The sequence below is a fragment of the Zootoca vivipara genome, chromosome 2, assembly GCF_965207765.1.
Source record: "Zootoca vivipara chromosome 2, rZooViv2.hap1.1, whole genome shotgun sequence".
Taxonomy (NCBI): domain Eukaryota; kingdom Metazoa; phylum Chordata; class Lepidosauria; order Squamata; family Lacertidae; genus Zootoca; species Zootoca vivipara.
In genome coordinates this window covers 35,832,878-35,851,711 of record NC_142584.1, presented here as the reverse complement: position 1 = coordinate 35,851,711, position 18,834 = coordinate 35,832,878, and the positions used below count along the sequence as shown (strand labels likewise).

Sequence of the window (18,834 nt, the reverse complement as noted above, 5' to 3'; positions counted from 1 at the left end):
TTAGGAGAGGTTCACAAGCCTACACTGTGCAAGGCACAGTAGGGGATCTCAAACCAGGGCCTCTAGTAGCTTGCCTTCTGCACCTCCAGCACTTTGAGTCCTTAACAGGCCACAAAGACAAGACCTTAAGGAAAAGGCAGACCTCTAGGCTGTCATTCCAACCAGAAAAGAAGTAGCAGATCTCCTAGCCTACTGTCATCTGACTCTCCAAGTGAATCAGCAGGCTAGGTCAGTCGATTAGTCCATCCATCTTCTCTTTGAGAACAAGCATTCTACTTATTCTCCTGCTCCCTCAGATCATGATCACCATCAAGCCCTTTCTGCTTGAACTAAATCTTCTGCCTGGCTCTTACTCTGCACTTGCCTATGACCGGGGAGCTTTACATCGATACCAGGAAAGGTCCTAGAACAGAAAATTAAACAGTCGGTCTGTGACCGTTTAGAAAAGGATGGTGCGATTGCTAAGACCATGCAGAAGTCTAGTGTCTATTCTGCCTTGGTCAGATCCAACCTGGTGTACTGTGTCCAGTTCTGGATACCACAAGTTAAGAAGGATATTGACAAAATGGAACGTGGGCAGAGGGGGACGACCAAAATGATCAAGGGTCTGGAAACCCAGGAACAGTTGAGAGTTAGGTATGTTTAGCCTGGAAAAGAGGAGACAGAGAGGAGATATGATAGTCATCTTCAAATATCTAAAGGGCTGTCACATGGAAGATGGAGCAAGCTTGTTTTCTTCTGCTCTGGAGGGTAGGACCTGAACCAATGGCTTCACGTTACAAGAAAGGAGATTCCAACTACACATAAGGAACAACTTTCTGACAGTAACAGCTGTTTGACAGTGGAACAGACTTCCATGAGAGGTGGTGAATTCTCCTTCCTTGGATGTTTTTAAGTGGAGGTTAGATGGCCAACTGTCATGTATCATTTACCTGAGATTCCTGTATTGCAGGGGGTTTGACTAGATGACCCCTGGGGTCCCTTCCAACTCTATGCTACAATTTTAGGATTCTATGATCCTTGAACATTTTATCTGGTGCCTGACCTCCGGTTGATGTCTTGATCCTTAATACCCTGTAATCCCTTGGAATAGATCTGAATAGTTCCATTTTGACAAAGAAACTTACAGTTTTAGCTTTCAGTGGCAACCTTCTCAGAGACCTGTTTTTACACCTTTTTACTTGTAAAGGAGAGAAATTAAGGAACCAAGGGAGATCTCATATGGAACAAATGCAGCTTCCCCTCTTGACAGTTCTAGTGTGGGGTGGACAAATACAGAATTGTGTACTGGACATTAACTTCAGCTTCAGAAGTATTTCAACCAGCCTTAAAAAACCTATACACATACTACTTATGGCTACAATGCTAAATTTTAAATAAGTGTGTGCAGAACATCTGTCAAAGTAAGAGAAGCCAATGAGCAGGGGCTGGCATATCAGGACGCGGCATAGAATACAGAATTCATAAATATACACATAAATGTACAATTCATACTGAGTTGTTTTTAAAGTAGAGGACACATTTTGCCTTAGTGTCCACTGTGATAGACCACAAGGAATTAAGTTAAGGTGAAGTTTCCGTTTCCAATCCCATAACTAGTGCTGCAAAAAAAAAATCACACAAAAACTTAATGAAAGTCGGGTGCTTTTGCTGGTTGTGGATCAGTACCCTCTCTACTCGCCTCTTGGCCGCCCTACATGTAACTAGTTGAGACAGAATATAGATGCACATCCATAGTAAGTACAGATGGATTGCATCTGCATCCTGATGCAAGTATTGTCCACCCACATTTCATTACTTTCAACAGGATGGGAATTTGGATGGGCTTCCAGGTGGACATCTTCATCCTGCCACAGCTAATCACCTAGGCACTAAACCAGGCATCCCCAAACTTCAGCCCTCCAGATGTTTTGGACTACAATTCCCATCTTCCCCGACCACTGGTCCTGTTAACTAGGGATCATGGGAGTTGTAGGCCAAAACATCTGGAGGGCCACAGTTTGGGGATGCCTGCACTAAACAGAGGCAAGGTAGCATTGGCTCATTTGTTTCAGTAACCAAAATGCATTCTCTCTCTCACTGTCTCTCTCTCTCTCACCTTACAAACACTGCTGTAGCAGGCGCCTTTAATGTGCATGAAAGGAGGAGATTTTGAAAAAATAAAATAAAATCTACTACTAAACAACACAGTTTTTGAAAACACAGGGTGAGTTTCATATACAATTAACAACAAACACTTTCAAATTATGCAATTTGAAACAAACAATTTTCAGATTATACATTGTGCATGGTTAGCAAAATGGATCGTGCCTTCACTTTGGGTGTAGACTGATCTAAAAACCATATAAAATTATCATAAAATCAACAACAAAAAACCCTTAGTCTTACTCATTCACAGCTATAGCCTTGTAATTTAGTACTCACTTAGTCAGCTTACCATGTAATAACTGTATACAAGTAACAAAGCATATTACCAATTCTACGAGGTGAGACCCCTGTGCATAGTTGCCAAAACACTTTGCACACTGACTGTACTACATGGAGCTCTCGTCTTACTTGCAATGGTACTGGATCTTAGAAGGTTAAGAGAGTCATGCAGGTAGCCTCCATCATGCTGCCCTGTCCAATAGTGTTACTTGTGGCTCTAGCCCAGTGTTCAAAATACAACTAGGATAGCCCACAGCCCAAAAACAGGGGAAAGAGAAGAGTCAGTGACAGTCACGTGGGGGGAAAGGCAGAAACGGCATGACTGAATGGGGCTGAGTAAGGAAGCCCAATCTGCAGCCAGTTATTATTATTTATTTATTTTACAATGGTGTACTGACCCCCCACTTCTCTCACATGTGGTGGAGAGTTATCAAACGATAACAGTACAATCACCATGCAGTGTGTTCAGTGGCTGGGAAGTCGAACTACTGAAGAGAGAAACTAAGCAAATATTCAGTTTCCTACAGAGGTGACTCCTTTCCATTACAATGCAATTGGCTGCCGATTCCTGGCAAGCTTTGGCAGGTTTCTACAGCAAGTAGGCTTTGAGTTAGTTCTGTCTCGCCGTTCCCAGGCAGAAGTTATCATGAGGACAACTGCAGGGAGGGGAGGGGGAGAGGAGGAGGAGGAATCTTGCAGCATTCAAGTGTTCTCAGGAATCCACCACATGAAAAAAAAAAACCCAAACCAAGAAACGTCCTGTGCCGCAGCCTACAATTTCTTCTACTGTTTTATATCCTTTTAAAGCCTTCGTGACAATCTGCTTCTCACTTAGAAATGGTTTAAAAGATCTTAAACTGAGAAACGTGTCTGTACCATGTTCCATTCCCCTTGACAGGAGATTATTAACTCAGTGGGAGAAACAAAAACTTGCTTGTTGGAGGGCACAAACATGGCAAGAGTGCTGCTGCTCGATAGCTCAGATGCTGTGAAGTAACATCAAATGAAAGAGTAGATGGAAACACATGAACTGTAGCTTCAGGCTGAAGTAATATCAGGTGCATCTCTACACCCTCAGGGCTCGACTCCTACACTTTTAAGTCCCTCCCATTGAAACAGCCTCCTTCAGTTTCACTTAATCAAGCAGCAAACAGGTACTTCTCTCTCAACACGGACAGCAACAGTTTAACAACTCGGAACATCGTGGACCTCAGTTCCCAAACTCACAGGTGAGTGGACTTTAAAACCAGCAACCAAAAAAACAAGAGATTGAAAAGGAAAAGCCATCAACTAACTTAAGGAATGTTTAGCTAAGTTGTTATCCTGTGCTTGTGTTTTACTGTCCTCTCAAGAAAGGCAACTCCTCTACGAGCAGGTGCATTTCTTCAGCAAGTTTAAAAAACTTTTTTTTAAAAAAATTACTATTTTACTCTCTACCAAAAAAGAATCTTGTTTTCTGTAAAACTATGGCAGCCTTGAGGTTGAAAGCTTGATTAAGAACCCATGCTTTATTTTCAAGTTAAAAGTACGTATTTTAGGTTTCTTGTTTAAATTATTATGTTCAGCTTATTATGTTTTGTTCTACTGGAGTATTTACTTCTAATAAATAAATAAAAAGGGGAAGGACTATTTCCAAGGTTTCTAACTTTTACTCAAATAGAATTCTACTGCTACATTTGTCCTAGTTCAGTCTTCAGTTAATGGAAATACTTATTTTATATACAGAGGACCAAAGAGGGGGGGGGGACCTAGTTTGAGAATGAATTTACACTTGTCTATTAGACATTCAAAAATGATTAAGGGGACTTATTCTTATTAGCTCAAAATGGTTTTAAGCTATTTTTAAAGAATTTTATTTTTAGTATTGGGACCAGATGTTAGCTATACTGATATATCTGAATCTTAATGCCTCTTCCTCACAGTCCGTCTTGACCTCTATAGCATGTCTGTCCTTATGTTGTCCTCTATCATCCACAAATTCATATTTTTTGTAAGAGTAGATATTTTAGTTTTAAAGATTAAAAGCCCAGAAGGGAAGAACGGTCAATCACTGTAAAATCTAAAGTGGAATAAAACTCAGAAATCTTGTTCTTGCAAAACGCTGGATAGGTGACAATGGCATGATCTTGAGTTATGCAATAATGCCACATCACAATATTTTAATCACAGCATGCCCTTCAAAATGCTCCACCCCAGTGAGGACTCGTCAGCCAGATCAATATCACCAAAAAGAATGCTGCAACAGCAGCCAAGCGTGTGCGTATTAATGTTCTTCAGAAATGGTTGCGCAGCCATTCATAGCATTGAACTATTAAGCAAGATAATTACACCATTGTCTGCAATAAATAAATAAAAAATTGAAGCAGTCCCTTTGTATTTTTTAAAAAGTAAGCTACTACACAGAAGGATAAAGCAACAATTACATTTATTCACTGAAAAATAGTCCTCATTTTATGTGACCTATAATAGCCATATGTTGCTGGTTTTGCATCTTTAAAGAAACAAAAAAGAATTTGCAGTCAAATGAAACTGTGTACTTTTTCTGGTGGTGTTGATCTTTGCTGCAATTGCTGGGTTCAATGATAATAGTAAAGGACAGCCAAGTTTAGCACAATATGAAAGAAATTGCAACCAGGAGGGTAGGAGTAGAGCGCAGGAAATATCTCTTACACCTGTCCAAAAGTCACCAAGTGGCATTTTGCAGTGCACAGTGATTTGCCTTGCAAAAACAACAACTGCAATTTGCTTCAAAAACCTCCCCACAAAATTCTAATAAACTTCACTATGTCCAATTAAATGTGTACAGTAATAGGAATGCTTATTGCTGCAATTCTAAACATACTGTAAATAAATCCTAACCATCTAAGTAAGCAAAGTTACTTCGTATCCAGTGTTTCCCATTACAACCAATGAAGCGGATACTTCCAGAAATAAGTTTGGTTACTGAATTTTCTGAGTTGGAATGATATACCTCAATCCAGTCTGATAATCTCAGATATAAGGGAGCATACTTTTCCTCTAAAAACAACTTTGCCTGCAAATAAAAATAAAAATCCAGGATTGATTTTAATGCACTTTAGCAAACATATATAGTTCCATATTGCTTTCTGATTCTCACGTAGAGATCATACAGTGCAAATGTTAATTCATTAAAATGTGAATCTACCTCCATAAAATAATATAGCATTCTGCATACTAGGAAAACGAATGAGTATATTTATCTAGCAATATCAATATTGTGCTTATATAACATATTTGTATAATTCAAACAGTTGAAGTCTATAAACTTTGTAATCCTGGGGAATAGTTTGTTGTGACAACAGTAACTTAAAGCATTATTTGCTCTGAGACTTACAAGCTAGCACAAAGGTATAACTGGTACAAACTGAACTCACCAAGTTTGTTACAATTCTTCCGTCTTTGGTTCTACGCCATTACTCAAAATTCAACCTGCACTCTCCAAAAACTGGTTTGTTTGTTGTTGCTGAATCTCATTTCATAGTAAGTAATGTGATTATTTTCTTACAATACTATCTAAATAAAACAGTGCATGCATAGAAACAAATAGCTAAATTCATTAACTATGTGATTTAGAATTTTCCCAAACCATGATTCTATTTTGTTTGTATTTCTATGGGTGGGATCCAATGTTTTTCTACCAGCAGCCACTCACATACTAAATGGCTGCATCTGAAACAGATGGAACTTAAGTTTGTTGGACCTGCTGATAAACAGATAAAAATCCCTCTTGAGCATCCTTTAAGTAGTCCTTTGGATCCCAGACTCCGTCAGAAATCACTAACAATCGCCCCTTAGTGCTTTACAAAGACTAAAGGCTGTGCTTTCCTTTTAATAATCTAAACCAATGATAAATCTATGCATTATTAGTTGAATAATATAATAAAAATACAAACAAAATAAATAATCTAAAAGGCTATATAGCTCTTATTATTTTAAACAAAAACTCAACTGCTTATATAATTACCTGCTGAAGAGTCATGTGTCACACCTTCATGGCATGAGCTTTTTATCAGATATATGAAGCTGCCTTCTATGTAAATCTAATGAGATTAAAGACGAAAGCCCAAACTGTAATAAATTTGTTCATTTTAACATGCTATTGGTCTCTTGTTTTTATCATTACTTACAGTCCCCTCATATGAATATTTTCCCATTAATTCATGTAATATTTTAATTTAATCTCTAATTCAAACAGCAATGTAAGCAAGGTGGGGGTTTTTTTTATAAAAAAGTAAAAATAAAAAGCCATCAGACTTCCCTATTAAACTAACAAGTGGTATTAGTGTAGTTTCGGGTAACTCGAGATACTGTACGTGGTTTTGCAACAGTCATCATTCTGATAATGGTGCTTACAGTTCATGATGAAATCATCACTTTTTTAGATCTTTGCCATAACACATCCTATAAAATCATGAGAACATGACTCTAAGAGATTCTCACGCCTTCAGAATCAGCGAACATAATGGAACAAGTCAATACAAGCCCGTCTGACTTATCTGCCGAGAAAATCACCAGCCTGTATTAAAAGTATCCATTTGTTTCGGTTTCTAAGGGAAAGCAAGTTGATCGTGCCCCTATAAATCAGTGGATGCTTGACTCAGATTTATACCTGGCCATATGGGAACACACACACATACTTAAAAGTAGCTGCGCAGCGAAGAATGCAAGGTCATTTCAACAGCTACACACTCAAACTTTAGAAGAAGAAATTTGGGAGAGTGTGCTCTTCTAAGCATTCAGAATTTGGCTTGTGGTGGTGTGTTGAAAGTTACTCACACTAGTTAGTACTTAAATATTTGTTTAGGCTGCTTAGAAACTTGTTTGCTTTATAGCAGAGCTAGGTCAGTTCTCCAGGATGGAGTCAATCCTACTCCACCCTCCTTCTCCCCATCAAGGAATCTCTTCCTCTTTCCCCAACAGGCTGGACTGGATTGCACTCAAGCTTCTACTATTACCAAGCCCTACCCTCCCTCCTCCTTGTCTCTTCCACCTACAGTTCTCTCTCTCTCTCTGCTTTCATCTTTCCCTGTCACATCCTAAGTGGATGTTCCACCACTGTTGTTTGAATGCGTTCTCTCTAATTAATCCAACAGGAATTTCAGGTAGTAGGCACCCCTGAACTTCAGGCCAGTTAATTAGAGCTCTACCTACAGACCTGTGTGCTTTCCCCGAGGATAATCATGTTTGCAAAGGCATCTAAGAGTCTTCTACATTAGCTTCACTTTTCTCATGCTTGTAATTCATTAATTTAGGTGAGCAATGAGACTCTCGAGTTTGCTGAGGGAGCCATGTTATTCAGGATGCAGATGATGAACAACTCTCCATCATGGGTGAATGGGCAACAAAATGGCAAATGAAATTCAATATGACTGCCTAGATTCACCCATAAACCAATGTGGTCTTAATTGGCTATGACTTACCGTACCCTCCAAAAAAATATTTAGGTGGACGACTCACTGAAAAGTGTTAACTCAATAAGCAGTAATAGAGAAAAAGATAAATTCTAGATGGTAGGATAAGGAATTGAAATTACAATATTGGTAGTCTAATTCTTTGATATATAGTGGTACCTCGGTTTAAGTACGCAATTGGTTCCGGAAGTCTGTACTTAACCTGAAGCGTACTTAACCTGAAGCGAACTTTCCCATTGAAAGCAATGGAAAGTGAATTAATCCGTTCCAGACAGGTCCGCGGAGTACTTAAACTGAAAATACTCAAACCGAGGCGTACTTAAACCGAGGTATGACTGTATAATTTATTTCACACAGTGTATAGTTGGTTTATGGAATCCACTGCCACAGGATGAGGTAATGGCTTCTAACTTAAGTGGGTTTACAAATTTGTAGAGGACGGGTCAAATAATAGATGACAGCTCATGAGACCTTCATGTTCACAAGACAGTAAACCTAAAAATACCAGATGCCAGAGACATGAAACAGGAAATAGTCATCAGCATCATGCCCTGCTCACAGGCTTCCAAGTTGGAAATTGACTTTTTGGTTTGAACCAGGTGGTTTCTCATGATGTGCTACACAGCATTTGAAAAAGCATTTGACATATGTATTTGTTTTGTTCTCAAATTCTAATATTACAATTTCTGTTTTGCAGTTTCCTGTTGCGTGCTGTTTTGTTCTGATGTCTCCAGAAGAAATGGCTTCAAATAATTATTTTTGAGAGTCTCCTCAAAGTTAGGAGTAAATCTGGAAAACTTAAGATATCAACCACATTTTATAAATTAGGGCAAGGAAAACACCAACTCTAATCACTGAAACAGAAAGATGAGCCTTCTCAAAGAACGTAAGCCAAAAAAACCTCATTATATCCCAAGGCCTCCAGGAAAACCATTCAAGTACAAGTGTTTTCAATGCCCTTTCACCTGCAATGAGAAATCACATCTTTTCAACCACATGAAGTATGGGCTCTGCAAAAACTCAATTACTTTAGTGTCTGAGCAGGATCGAGTTATCAAGTGTCCAAAGTCAAATTCCTTGGAGCCTAAGCAGAACAATCAGGCGGAACCTGGAGCCAAACCAACCTCCTCTAAACCCCTCTCAAATCTTGAATCTAAACCTCAATGTGCTTTTCCCAAAGATGATGCCAAGGAAAACATGGAGGTTCAAAACCAAGCAACAGGTAAATTAGTAAATGGGCAAGCACCATCAATTCAGAAGGAATTAACTCTTGTCGGTCATGAAGAAGAAAACACAGCCAACACACAGCCTGGTCTTGAAGGCATTGTAAGACCTTCTGCTTTTGTCCCAGTAGGAGACCATCGTCACAGTCAAGACAGCATTGAGCTATCTCAGTTGGCGTCTCTTTCTGATTCAAACAAAGGCCCTTCAATCCACACAAAGTCAGCATTTCATGCTCCAAACAACCCATGGAAAACAGCTTCCACACTTATTGCACCAGAATTTACTCATAAAATTCCACCTACAAAAGGTTTCCCTTCCATTCCACCTTATATGCAGCCTATGATTCCTGAGTATTCACCTTCATTGTATGAGCATGGATTGGCCATTTATGCACCTTACTTTCTTCCTGGAAACTCTCATGAGTGTGAAAGTTCAGTGCTCTCTGTCTACAGCTCTCAAGATCAGAGACATTTTCTTCCTCACCCTAGACCACTTCCTAAACCAATAAATCCAGCAACTTATGAACACTACCGTTTATTCCAGCAGTATCATCCTAATCCCCCAGTACCATACGGACTTTGTAGACCAGCAGAATCAGCATTTTACAGGCTACCACACATTACAGGTCTTAACAGAGACTCTGGTTCTCATTTAATGGAAGAAACAACCTTGCTATATCCAGCTTCTTCAAGCCCTGCCAGGTTACAGTCACTGAATTCTCACAAAAAAACAGATGATTTGGAAAAAGAAAGCCCTATGCTACATGCCAAAGGTCATTCCAAAGAGGAACAAAATGAGAGAGAGAATGCAAAAATGAGTCCCCGTGCTGGAAGTGCAGCAACAGGGTCCCCAGGCAGACCCAGCCCAACAAACTTCACTCAGACAAGTCAAGGATGTGAAGGTCTATTTGACCTTTCTAGCAGGTCTTCATCTATTAACAAGTACAATCAAACTGAAGAAAACTGCACGGCATTCAGACCTGTGAGGAAAAGTACAGATGAATCCACTCAGCCTCTTACAAAGGAGGATAGAGGAAACACACCCAGGAGGTACATATATAAAGTATATTTATATATAAAATATATAAAGATATTTCTAATTTGTGTTGGGGGTTTTCAAAACTCTAGAGAGAGAGAGAGCAAACATGTCCTCAGGTTACATCACACAAGGACTCCCGAGAGTTTTTAATACATGTCAAACTTGTAAACCCAAGGCAGGTAGGACGTATGCAGGTGACAAGCAGTACAAGCCTAACCATGTCTACTCAGAAGTAAGTCCTGTCAAATTGAAAGAGACTTATGTATAACCCCACTACCTGCGAGTAAATATAATTGAATTCAGTAAAGCTTACTTCTTAGTAAACTTTGTTGGGATTGCCGTGTCAGTTTAGAGTAGGTTGTGGGAAACCTTTGGCCCTCCAGATGTTGCTGAACTACAACTCCATTCAGTCCCAGCAAGTATGGCCAATAGCCAGAGGCGATGGGCTCAGCAACATCTGGGGGGGGCAAAGGTTCCCTACAGCTGGGTTTTTTTAAAATAATAATAATATGGAAGTGGACAAAGAGTGGATGAAATATGCTTGGATATGGTATAATTATAGTGGTTATTCAGAATTATAGTAAAATGATATTTGCTCTTATTTTTATACTGATCATTGTTGTGTTTAACATCTCTGCTGTTTTTCATATTTGAATCTGAATGTTGCTATTCACAACGTATGTAATGTTATGCACTTTTACTCAGAACTAAGTTCCATTGAACTAATGGGGCTTATTCCTGAGTAAAGAATGCACAGTATAGCCTTCGGTTATTGTTTTTCAGGTAGAGGCAGACATTCATCTATTGAATGTGATAAAAAAAAGGATTAAAATTCTGTAATACGAGAGCTATTAAAATGATAAAATACCAACCAGAAAGAAACCAAGACAGTAGCACAAAGTAACCCATGCCAAAGCAACATACCAGGCAGAAAAAAATAAAGCCAAAGGCATGGCAAATGTAACACTTCTTATTGTCGAAGGGGACTGAGCTAATCTCCTGAGGGAATGAGTTCAAGAGCTACAACGGCAAAGGCCTGCTTATGTCCCTAACAACTGCACTCATGACAGCGGTGGGATATAGAGGAAGACCTCTGCTGATGATCTCAGTGGGAAGGCCATTTAATATGAAATAAGCCTTTTTGCTTTCCCAAGCAATAAGTAGGGTTGCCAGACTCAATAGAGGACAGGACTTCTGTGCCTTTAATTGCCCTGCTCTCTTTTGAGTCTGGAAACCTTAAAGAGAAACCAGCAGACCATTTGTTTAATTTCCAAGCAAAGGGTCTACTGGCAACCCTAGACTGAAGGATATGGTGAGCTCTATCTCTCATTATTTTCCCACTCTTTAAAGGAGGACAGAAGGTAATGGCCTCCTGACATGGTACAACATAGTGAACTGCCAATCTTGCCCACTTTATTCTTCTCTGTTTGCACACACGAGGACCAAATCATGATTTGCACCATCGTATTATACTCAAACCATAGGTTATGGTTTGTTTCACTTCAACCAATCACAACCAGAAAGCCCAAGAACAAACCTTGGCTACAGATCATGGTCTCTTTGGACACAACAAACCAAAATCCCTGGTCCAAATGTAACACCAAGCCAGGAGTCATTGTTTGTTTCTCCTGTGCACTAACAGAGAGAAGTAGATGAGATTGACATATACACAGTCAATCATTAACTATGGTTTATAATGATGTGCAGACTGGACCACTGCAGCAACCTGTCAGCTTTCCAATGAATACTAACATTTATTATTTTATTTTACTTCTGAATTTATATCTGGACTAGGCCTCCGAGGCAGAGAAGTGTAACAATTTGATCTCATAAGTCCTGTGATGGATCAGCCTGGGACCATTTTCATTACAGAAGGATGATCATATGGGTTAATGTCACTCTTAAACAGCTGTTTGTATTGCAATATAAAATACCTATAGAGCACACAATTTATTGTGCCCTGCTCTCATAGACCTCAAACATTGATATTTCCTTCTCAATATGTTCCAGGAGATTAAGTTGGCTACAACAAATTATTTTAATTTATTGCAGTAAAAATATAAGAAGAGCTCATCTCTACAGAGATTTAAAACTAGGTTTCTTATGTGCAAACCAAACACTGTAACAAATTTACTCCATAGCACTATTTCTTCTGATACCTTTTTAGATCAATTCATTGCATTGCTTTTACTGCCACAGTATGTAAATCAAAATATGATACTAGTCCTATATCGGATTTTAATTACATAATGGAATTTTTCAATGATTTTTCTTTTCTTTTCTTCCCCAGTAGTGATGTCACTAATGAAAATGAAAATATACAGCATGAAAGTAATGAGAACGATGACCCTCTGTCCAATTCTGATGATGACACGGGGATAGTACCACTTAATCTTTCCAAGAAGCCAGATGCAAACGTTGTGAATGAACATATGTACAAAAACACGCTCCATGTAGAAAACCAGAACTTTATGGAACTTCAGGAAATGCCTCTGAATCTCTCTGTAAAAGACAACTGCAACATAAAACAATCCCTCCAGAGGTCATCATATGAAGCTGAAGACAGTGGACCTCAAAAAACTGAAAATGGACATTTGGAAACTGAGGCCTGCAGCCCTAAGGATCATATGGACAAAGGTTCTTGTGAAAAGGTCTCTACCATGATGCAGAGGAAAGAAGTTCAGGAACTTGGGACAATTGACCATTGTGATGAGCAGAAACAAACTGCAGCTGTTGCTCTTTGTCAGTTAGCTGCCTATAGTCCTAGTAAAGTCCAAATAGAGAGTCCACAGAAAAGTAATCAGGACAGCAATTCTCAGTATACAGATTCAGCTCCTGAACCATCAGATACTCAGGACTGTCACAGTAGTCAAAAAGGAAAAGGACAAAAAAGGACCAATCAAAGACAAGTGACAAAACTGCAGCAAGGAACAAAGCGAGTGCAAACAAATGACTGCAGTAGAGTATTTACTCTGAGAAAAAGAACCAGAGTATCGTAATACTTTACTTTTAATCCACTACCAACTACATACAAGAGCGTGCTTTTAAAAGCACACTATCCACCAGGAAGCCAAGACAAGTTTTTCAGTACCAATTCCTATTATCCCAATCAGGCAGACTCATTTGATCCATATAGGTTGTAACATGTAAATATAAACTGTTGTTAATTTTGTATTTATGTTTTAAAGCATCCTGATTATTTTCTGACTGTATCTTGATTTTTTGAGCGAACATTTAAAAGTAAATTGAAGCTAATGATATGTTTCTTAAATGCACTATGGTGGAATGACTTTTACATCCACCTTTATTACCAATGGTGTAAACTATAAAGTAAGATTATCTTATCCATGACATTGGAGTATCATACGTTGCTTGTGACTCACTTAAGGTTCAAAAAAATTTTTAGTTTAGTTTTTTGTTATTCAACATGCTTTGGTTGATTATTCTATAATTTAACTAATTGTGACAGTTTCCATTTGCTTTTAAAGCTTAGTAGTTGCTGAGTTCTGGACATGGAAGTCTTCATATTAATTCTTGCTAACATACAGATTTGCATCAGTTTTATCCAAAATCAAACAGCACAAAGCAAAGATGTCATCCATGAATCAAAATCTAAACTGTGCTGTCATGTCTTTTTATAATTCTACTGTAAATCCTTAATCTAGTGTGTAGAAATGTGTGAAGCAGTGTTGGACAACACTAATACACTATCTTAAAACTCATTTGTCAGCTCAGCAATACCTTCAATAGTTTGATTTCACTGATGTTACAGGTAACATTATTCATGGACAGATAACATTATTCATGAAGAACAAGCAGGGTTCTGAGAAGGACACTGTATCATTGATCAACATTTTACTCTGAAACATTCTAAAGAAAATACACTACGAACATTAAGAATAACATTCAACTCTATTAATTGAAATGTGGAAGTGTGGGAGAAATTTCAAATTTCCAATATTGACTGCAGATTTCTGCTATTCATCCAAGAACTATAAAGCAACACATATATGAGGATCAGAGTAGGTTTCTATGCCTTCAAAACATTGCAGGGAGTCAAGCAAGGTTGTATTCTGGCTCCTGATCTTCTAACCTATAATATTAATGATCTGGTACCATATTTAACCAGTAAAAACTCCCCCTTTTCAGTAATTAGGAAGAGAAATATCTCAACTTGATGTATGCAGATGATTTAGTGCTCTTCTCTCTTTCCCAAATGAGCCTCAAAATTCTCTTGCAGGTGTTCAGCACACACTATAAACAAGAAATCCTATCTATAAGAAAGCCTATCTATAAAGACAAGATTATGATTCTTGGCTAACACAGTCCTAGGTATAAATGGTATTTAGATCTGCCAGCTATAGAACAAACTTACTCAATAAGAGTGTACTCTTTACTGAAGCCCTCTCTTGGAAATGTCTTCTTGGAGGCAGTGCAAGTTGCAGCACAGAAAAATATTGGGGCATTGATGATGTTCTGTTATGACAAGGGAGAGCAGCTGATTGAAACTGCCCTGAAGATATTTAGTAGCAAAGTTTTTACCCAAATGCTAGTCTATGGCATTGAAAAGTGGGGCTCTGATTCAAACTCCATTAAAGGTTTGGAAACAGTGCAGAATTATTATTTTTCAGAAGCTATACACTACCATCAGAAATATCAACAGCTCTTCTTCATACCAAACTCAGGTAGCCAACAATAGGCAAGAGCAGATTGAGCTCAGCTAAAAGATTATTAAAGGAATTGCAACGGAGCATTTTCCTGCTCTGTTCTGTTATGGAATTGGGTGATAACCAACACTGGAAAGCAGCCTGTCAAGTTTTAGACTATTATTACTTTCCAGAACTGAGCTCTGTGCTGACCTTGAATAAGTGCTAACTAAAGGATTAGCTCTTCTGCACAGATTCTAGAAGGCACCTACAACTAATTAGAACCACCAGATTATCCCCCCCTCCCCCCGGTATCCACTCCTGAGAACAGAGCACCAAACTCTCACCAGTTTCCTTAAGAAAAGCCTATATTGAGCTGTGTTTCCAAGTCATGTTTCCTGTGTGCAGAATTTGTATCTCTGGTCCACCTCGGGTGGGAAACATCACTCATTATCTGTTAGCCTGCCCCTTATACAGAAACCAAAGAGACCGCTTTCTGAAACCTTTGTTTACACAAGCAACCGGGTACATCCTGGCAGAAATGGTTCAGCTTCTTTCGAGTGAGAATAATAGCTTTCTAACATTGTGCTGATTCGGAGGTTTAGACCAAAATCAAGCTAGATTTAAGCTTGTTGGTGTCTCTAGTATCTTCTCTCTCTCTTACAACACAGATGTTGACATATTATGGATATATGTTCTGTATTGTTTTAGTACAGTGGTACCTCGGTTTAAGTACCTAATTGGTTCCGGGGAGCCATTCGCTCCCCGAAAGCAACTTAAACTGAGCGCCGATAGCGCACGTGCACGAAACACCGATAGAGCGCTTCTGTGCATGCACACGTTGCGGAACCCAGAAGTAAACAGCATTGAGTACTCAAACCGCAGCGGGCGTAAACTGAGGAATGACTGTAATACTATTGCTACATGTTTGTTATGGCCTTTGGCTAGAACAATAAGCTTATAAACTAGAATTGATGTTACTGGCATTACAGCGTTGCAACTGAACTGTCATCTAAATAAATAATAATAATAATAATTTATTATTATTTTTATTATTATTTTACTATTTGTACCTCACCCATCTGACTGGGTTGTCATGCAGCCTTTGCACATCTTTAACAAACGGATTATTTAAACCACACCTTAAATTAAACTAATTCAAATCTCGAGGTTGGGATTTTCAAAGGAGTTTGAAATGACAGAGGTGGCGTGATGCTCCCACACAAATGCTTCCATACTTGTTAGAGCTTGTAAGAGCGCATCCTTAGACACCAAGCACCTGCTGCATATACAAGACCAAGGGGATATTTATTTTAGTTCATATTAGAAAGTACACTGTGGTGAAGGAGTTATTTATGTACTTTGCATCCATACTAATTTGTAAGCAAGAAAATAATGGCAAGCTAAGCTGGGAAGGGGCTGTTTTGCAAACCTGGTGAGAACAATTTTCTATTTCATGAGTTTTACCATGACAACTTTTCTAATCTTGCAGTAAAATGCTTTGTATTATACTTGCAAAATAATTAATCGTTATGGCGCAAATAAAAGTGTTTACATCACTTGTTTTATTATGTGTCTTGTGAACAAAAACAAAATTCAAAACAAGACTACAAAAAATAAAGCTTAACTGTGTTTAAGTATAGAAATATTGAACATCTTCTTGTAGTCTTCTTATTGCACATTCTTGCACATTCTTCATGTAGTCTAATATATATATATATATATATTTCAAAATTTATTTAGTCATTGAAAAGGCCCGCTTGCACATTCTCACTAAACTAATATCTAACTTCACAGGACAGAGTCCACTTGCAGATTTAAAGAACCAAGCAGTTCATATTGGAGCAGACATCCTACAGGTATCCTGGTCCAAAGCCAATGAGGGCTATGAAGGTCAAAACCAGCATTTGAATTGGGTTTGGAAACCAACTGGTATCCAATCCAACTGTTGTTAGCAAGGGAACCACATGCTCCTTATATACACTGCTCAAGTGCAGCACTGTGGACTGCCTTTTTCAAATACATTCCAAAGGAAGCACTCACAAAGAATACTGCAGTGTATCAAAGAAATGGGGGGGGGGGGGAGGTAACAGACTCTGGCAATACTAGAATATGGGAGAAGGAAACAAGATCCAAAAAGTAAAGCAAGTTTGTAATCCTGTGAAATAGCAGGAGGTAAAAGCAAAATCAGCAATATATATATGATAAGGGAGGGAGGGAAGAAAGATGCTAAGGGAAGAAAAATATACTTGCTTGTCTGTAAGAAATTCTCAAGACCAGAAGCTGACAAAAGTATATCAAATCTTTCATTCATTTGATTGTGCTTATTACCTTGTATTGTACAAGTCATTTATTTTGTTTTGTTTTTCTTAAGCAGTATAGATAGGACCTAGTTAAATTACAAGATACTTACCATCTGAGAGCCGGGAGGGAAGTAACAACCCTCTTCTTCCTAATTCCGCCAGAGCCAAACATCCACCATGCCAAGCATTATCAGTTTCCTGGAAACTATAATTTTAGAAAACATAAGGATTGCATTCAAACTATTTTTTCTGAATTTAATAAGATGATATATTATTGTCTGAAAGCTGGTTGTACACAGTAATTGCATGCTTTCAAAAGCATGACAATACAAACTAAATATTTCAAGTAACAGTAATATATTAAATTTTCCCCTAACTGCAAAGCAATTTCTCCCAAACTGTTTCTTTTGACTCCCATTTTAAATATCTGCAACCTAAGCCTAAGCACTTTTATACTGAGAAATAACCCCCATTATGTTCAATGGGACTTTCTACTAAATTAATATTCATGGGATATCAAACTTATTTATTTAGTATTATGACATTTTATTTATTTATGCATTTTTAAACATCAGAAACCAATGTAAAGGATGTTCATATTTCTATTCTTCATGCCCAGGTTTTTTATAAAAAAGCTAGTGTTTTCAACGAGAGTTTCCACTCCTTAACTCATATGCATCTGCTATAATTGTTGTATCAATATCCTCCTTACTACACCAGAGCTAGATGTAGTTCACTACAGTTTGCATGCTATATGGAAAACGTTCTACACAATGTAAAGTGGTACCTGAAGCAATCTAAGACAGATCCAACTACATCATCAGCCAGCTCTTTTGGTAGCCTTCCAGTCAGTCTCCCGATCCTGCAAAAAGCAGTAATTCATGAAAGCTTAGGTTCAACAATGCACAAATTGTTATTGGTCACATGCTACAATGAAGCTGGTATCATCCTGTACATTCTTTTAGACCTTCCAGAGTTCTAGGAACAGAACTTGTGGCCCCTCTATCCTTGCAGGTTCTTGTTTACACAGCTTTTTGTGTGGTCCTAACAAAGATTTTGCCCAACTGTGGTGTTCTTTCCAGCATGATTACTTTTGCTTTTTTATGTACCTTGAATAATACCCTATTTAGTCATTCAAGGAGGAAAGTGCAACCAAATGAAAATGATTTTCTACTACCTAAAGAGGAATTTTGCATTTCAGCGCCTGTCCTCCAACCACTAGGTAAAACTTATTTGGCTTCAATTTGCTCTTACCTAGCACACCTCCCAAAATTAATATCTGGCTTTAATAATATAAATACTGTTATGCGTCACTTTACATCTGCTGTCTGATTTATCAGGAACCTGTGTGTTTTGCTTAAGGCATGAGACACATCTGATTTTCAAAGATGGGGATCAGCCACTGCGTCTTCATCTCAACCTAGGTGTAGCCCGATACCTGCAAGCACCTAGTAGAATCTAAACTGATTTGTAGTCTCCATTTTCAGACTGAGTCTGAAGTGCAGAGCTCACTTCAACACTCAGCCTTTGTATTTTCTGCTTCTGTTTTCCTTGCCCACCCACCCCCCATACCTGCTTTGTGTAATATCCAGGCCAGAGATGGCTCATCAGTGGCCCTTCAGATGCTACAAACCACAACTCCCAGTATCCCTAGCCACTGCATGCTTGCAGGTCTCAAGAGACATTTGCCCTGACATAAAAGTAAAGATGATGCTTCCTTACTCTGAACTGGAGCTCATTTTCCTTTAAAGTATTTAAGAATAC

At 38.5% G+C, this 18,834-nt stretch overlaps 2 protein-coding genes across 10 annotated transcripts in view; one reads left to right on the top strand and one right to left on the bottom strand.

The window, feature by feature from the left end:
• TBCD (tubulin folding cofactor D) overlaps positions 1 to 18,834 on the bottom strand; it is a 129,278-nt gene that overhangs the window by 78,952 nt on the left and 31,492 nt on the right. For all 8 annotated transcript variants that reach the window (XM_088661647.1, XM_035104647.3, XM_088661646.1 and 5 more), the window contains 2 exons: positions 17,858 to 17,932; positions 17,181 to 17,275 (listed from right to left, as the gene is read on the bottom strand). In XM_088661647.1, coding sequence (XP_088517773.1) covers positions 17,181 to 17,275; positions 17,858 to 17,932 — 170 coding nt within the window. The remainder of the gene's footprint in view (positions 1 to 17,180; positions 17,276 to 17,857; positions 17,933 to 18,834) is intronic.
• On the top strand, positions 3,519 to 13,472 carry ZNF750 (zinc finger protein 750). Of its 2 annotated transcripts, none has more exons than XM_035104652.3 (3): positions 3,519 to 3,656; positions 8,557 to 10,132; positions 12,415 to 13,472. In XM_035104652.3, the coding sequence occupies exons 2-3, from the start codon at positions 8,727 to 8,729 to the stop codon at positions 13,118 to 13,120; spliced, it is 2,112 nt and encodes a 703-aa protein (XP_034960543.1). In that variant the 5' UTR covers positions 3,519 to 3,656; positions 8,557 to 8,726; the 3' UTR covers positions 13,121 to 13,472. The 2 variants fall into 2 exon arrangements, with proteins under 2 accessions (XP_034960543.1, XP_034960542.1); XM_035104651.3 differs by having other exon boundaries at positions 12,412 to 13,472.

Excerpts from the sequence above, each read along its gene's own strand:
- ZNF750 (XM_035104651.3), top strand. The coding sequence starts at position 8,727 with ATGAGCCTTCTCAAAGAACGTAAGCCAAAAAAACCTCATTATATCCCA. Across the intron at positions 10,133-12,411 it reads AGAGGAAACACACCCAGGAG|TAGTGATGTCACTAATGAAA; the intron begins GTACATATATAA and ends TTTCTTCCCCAG.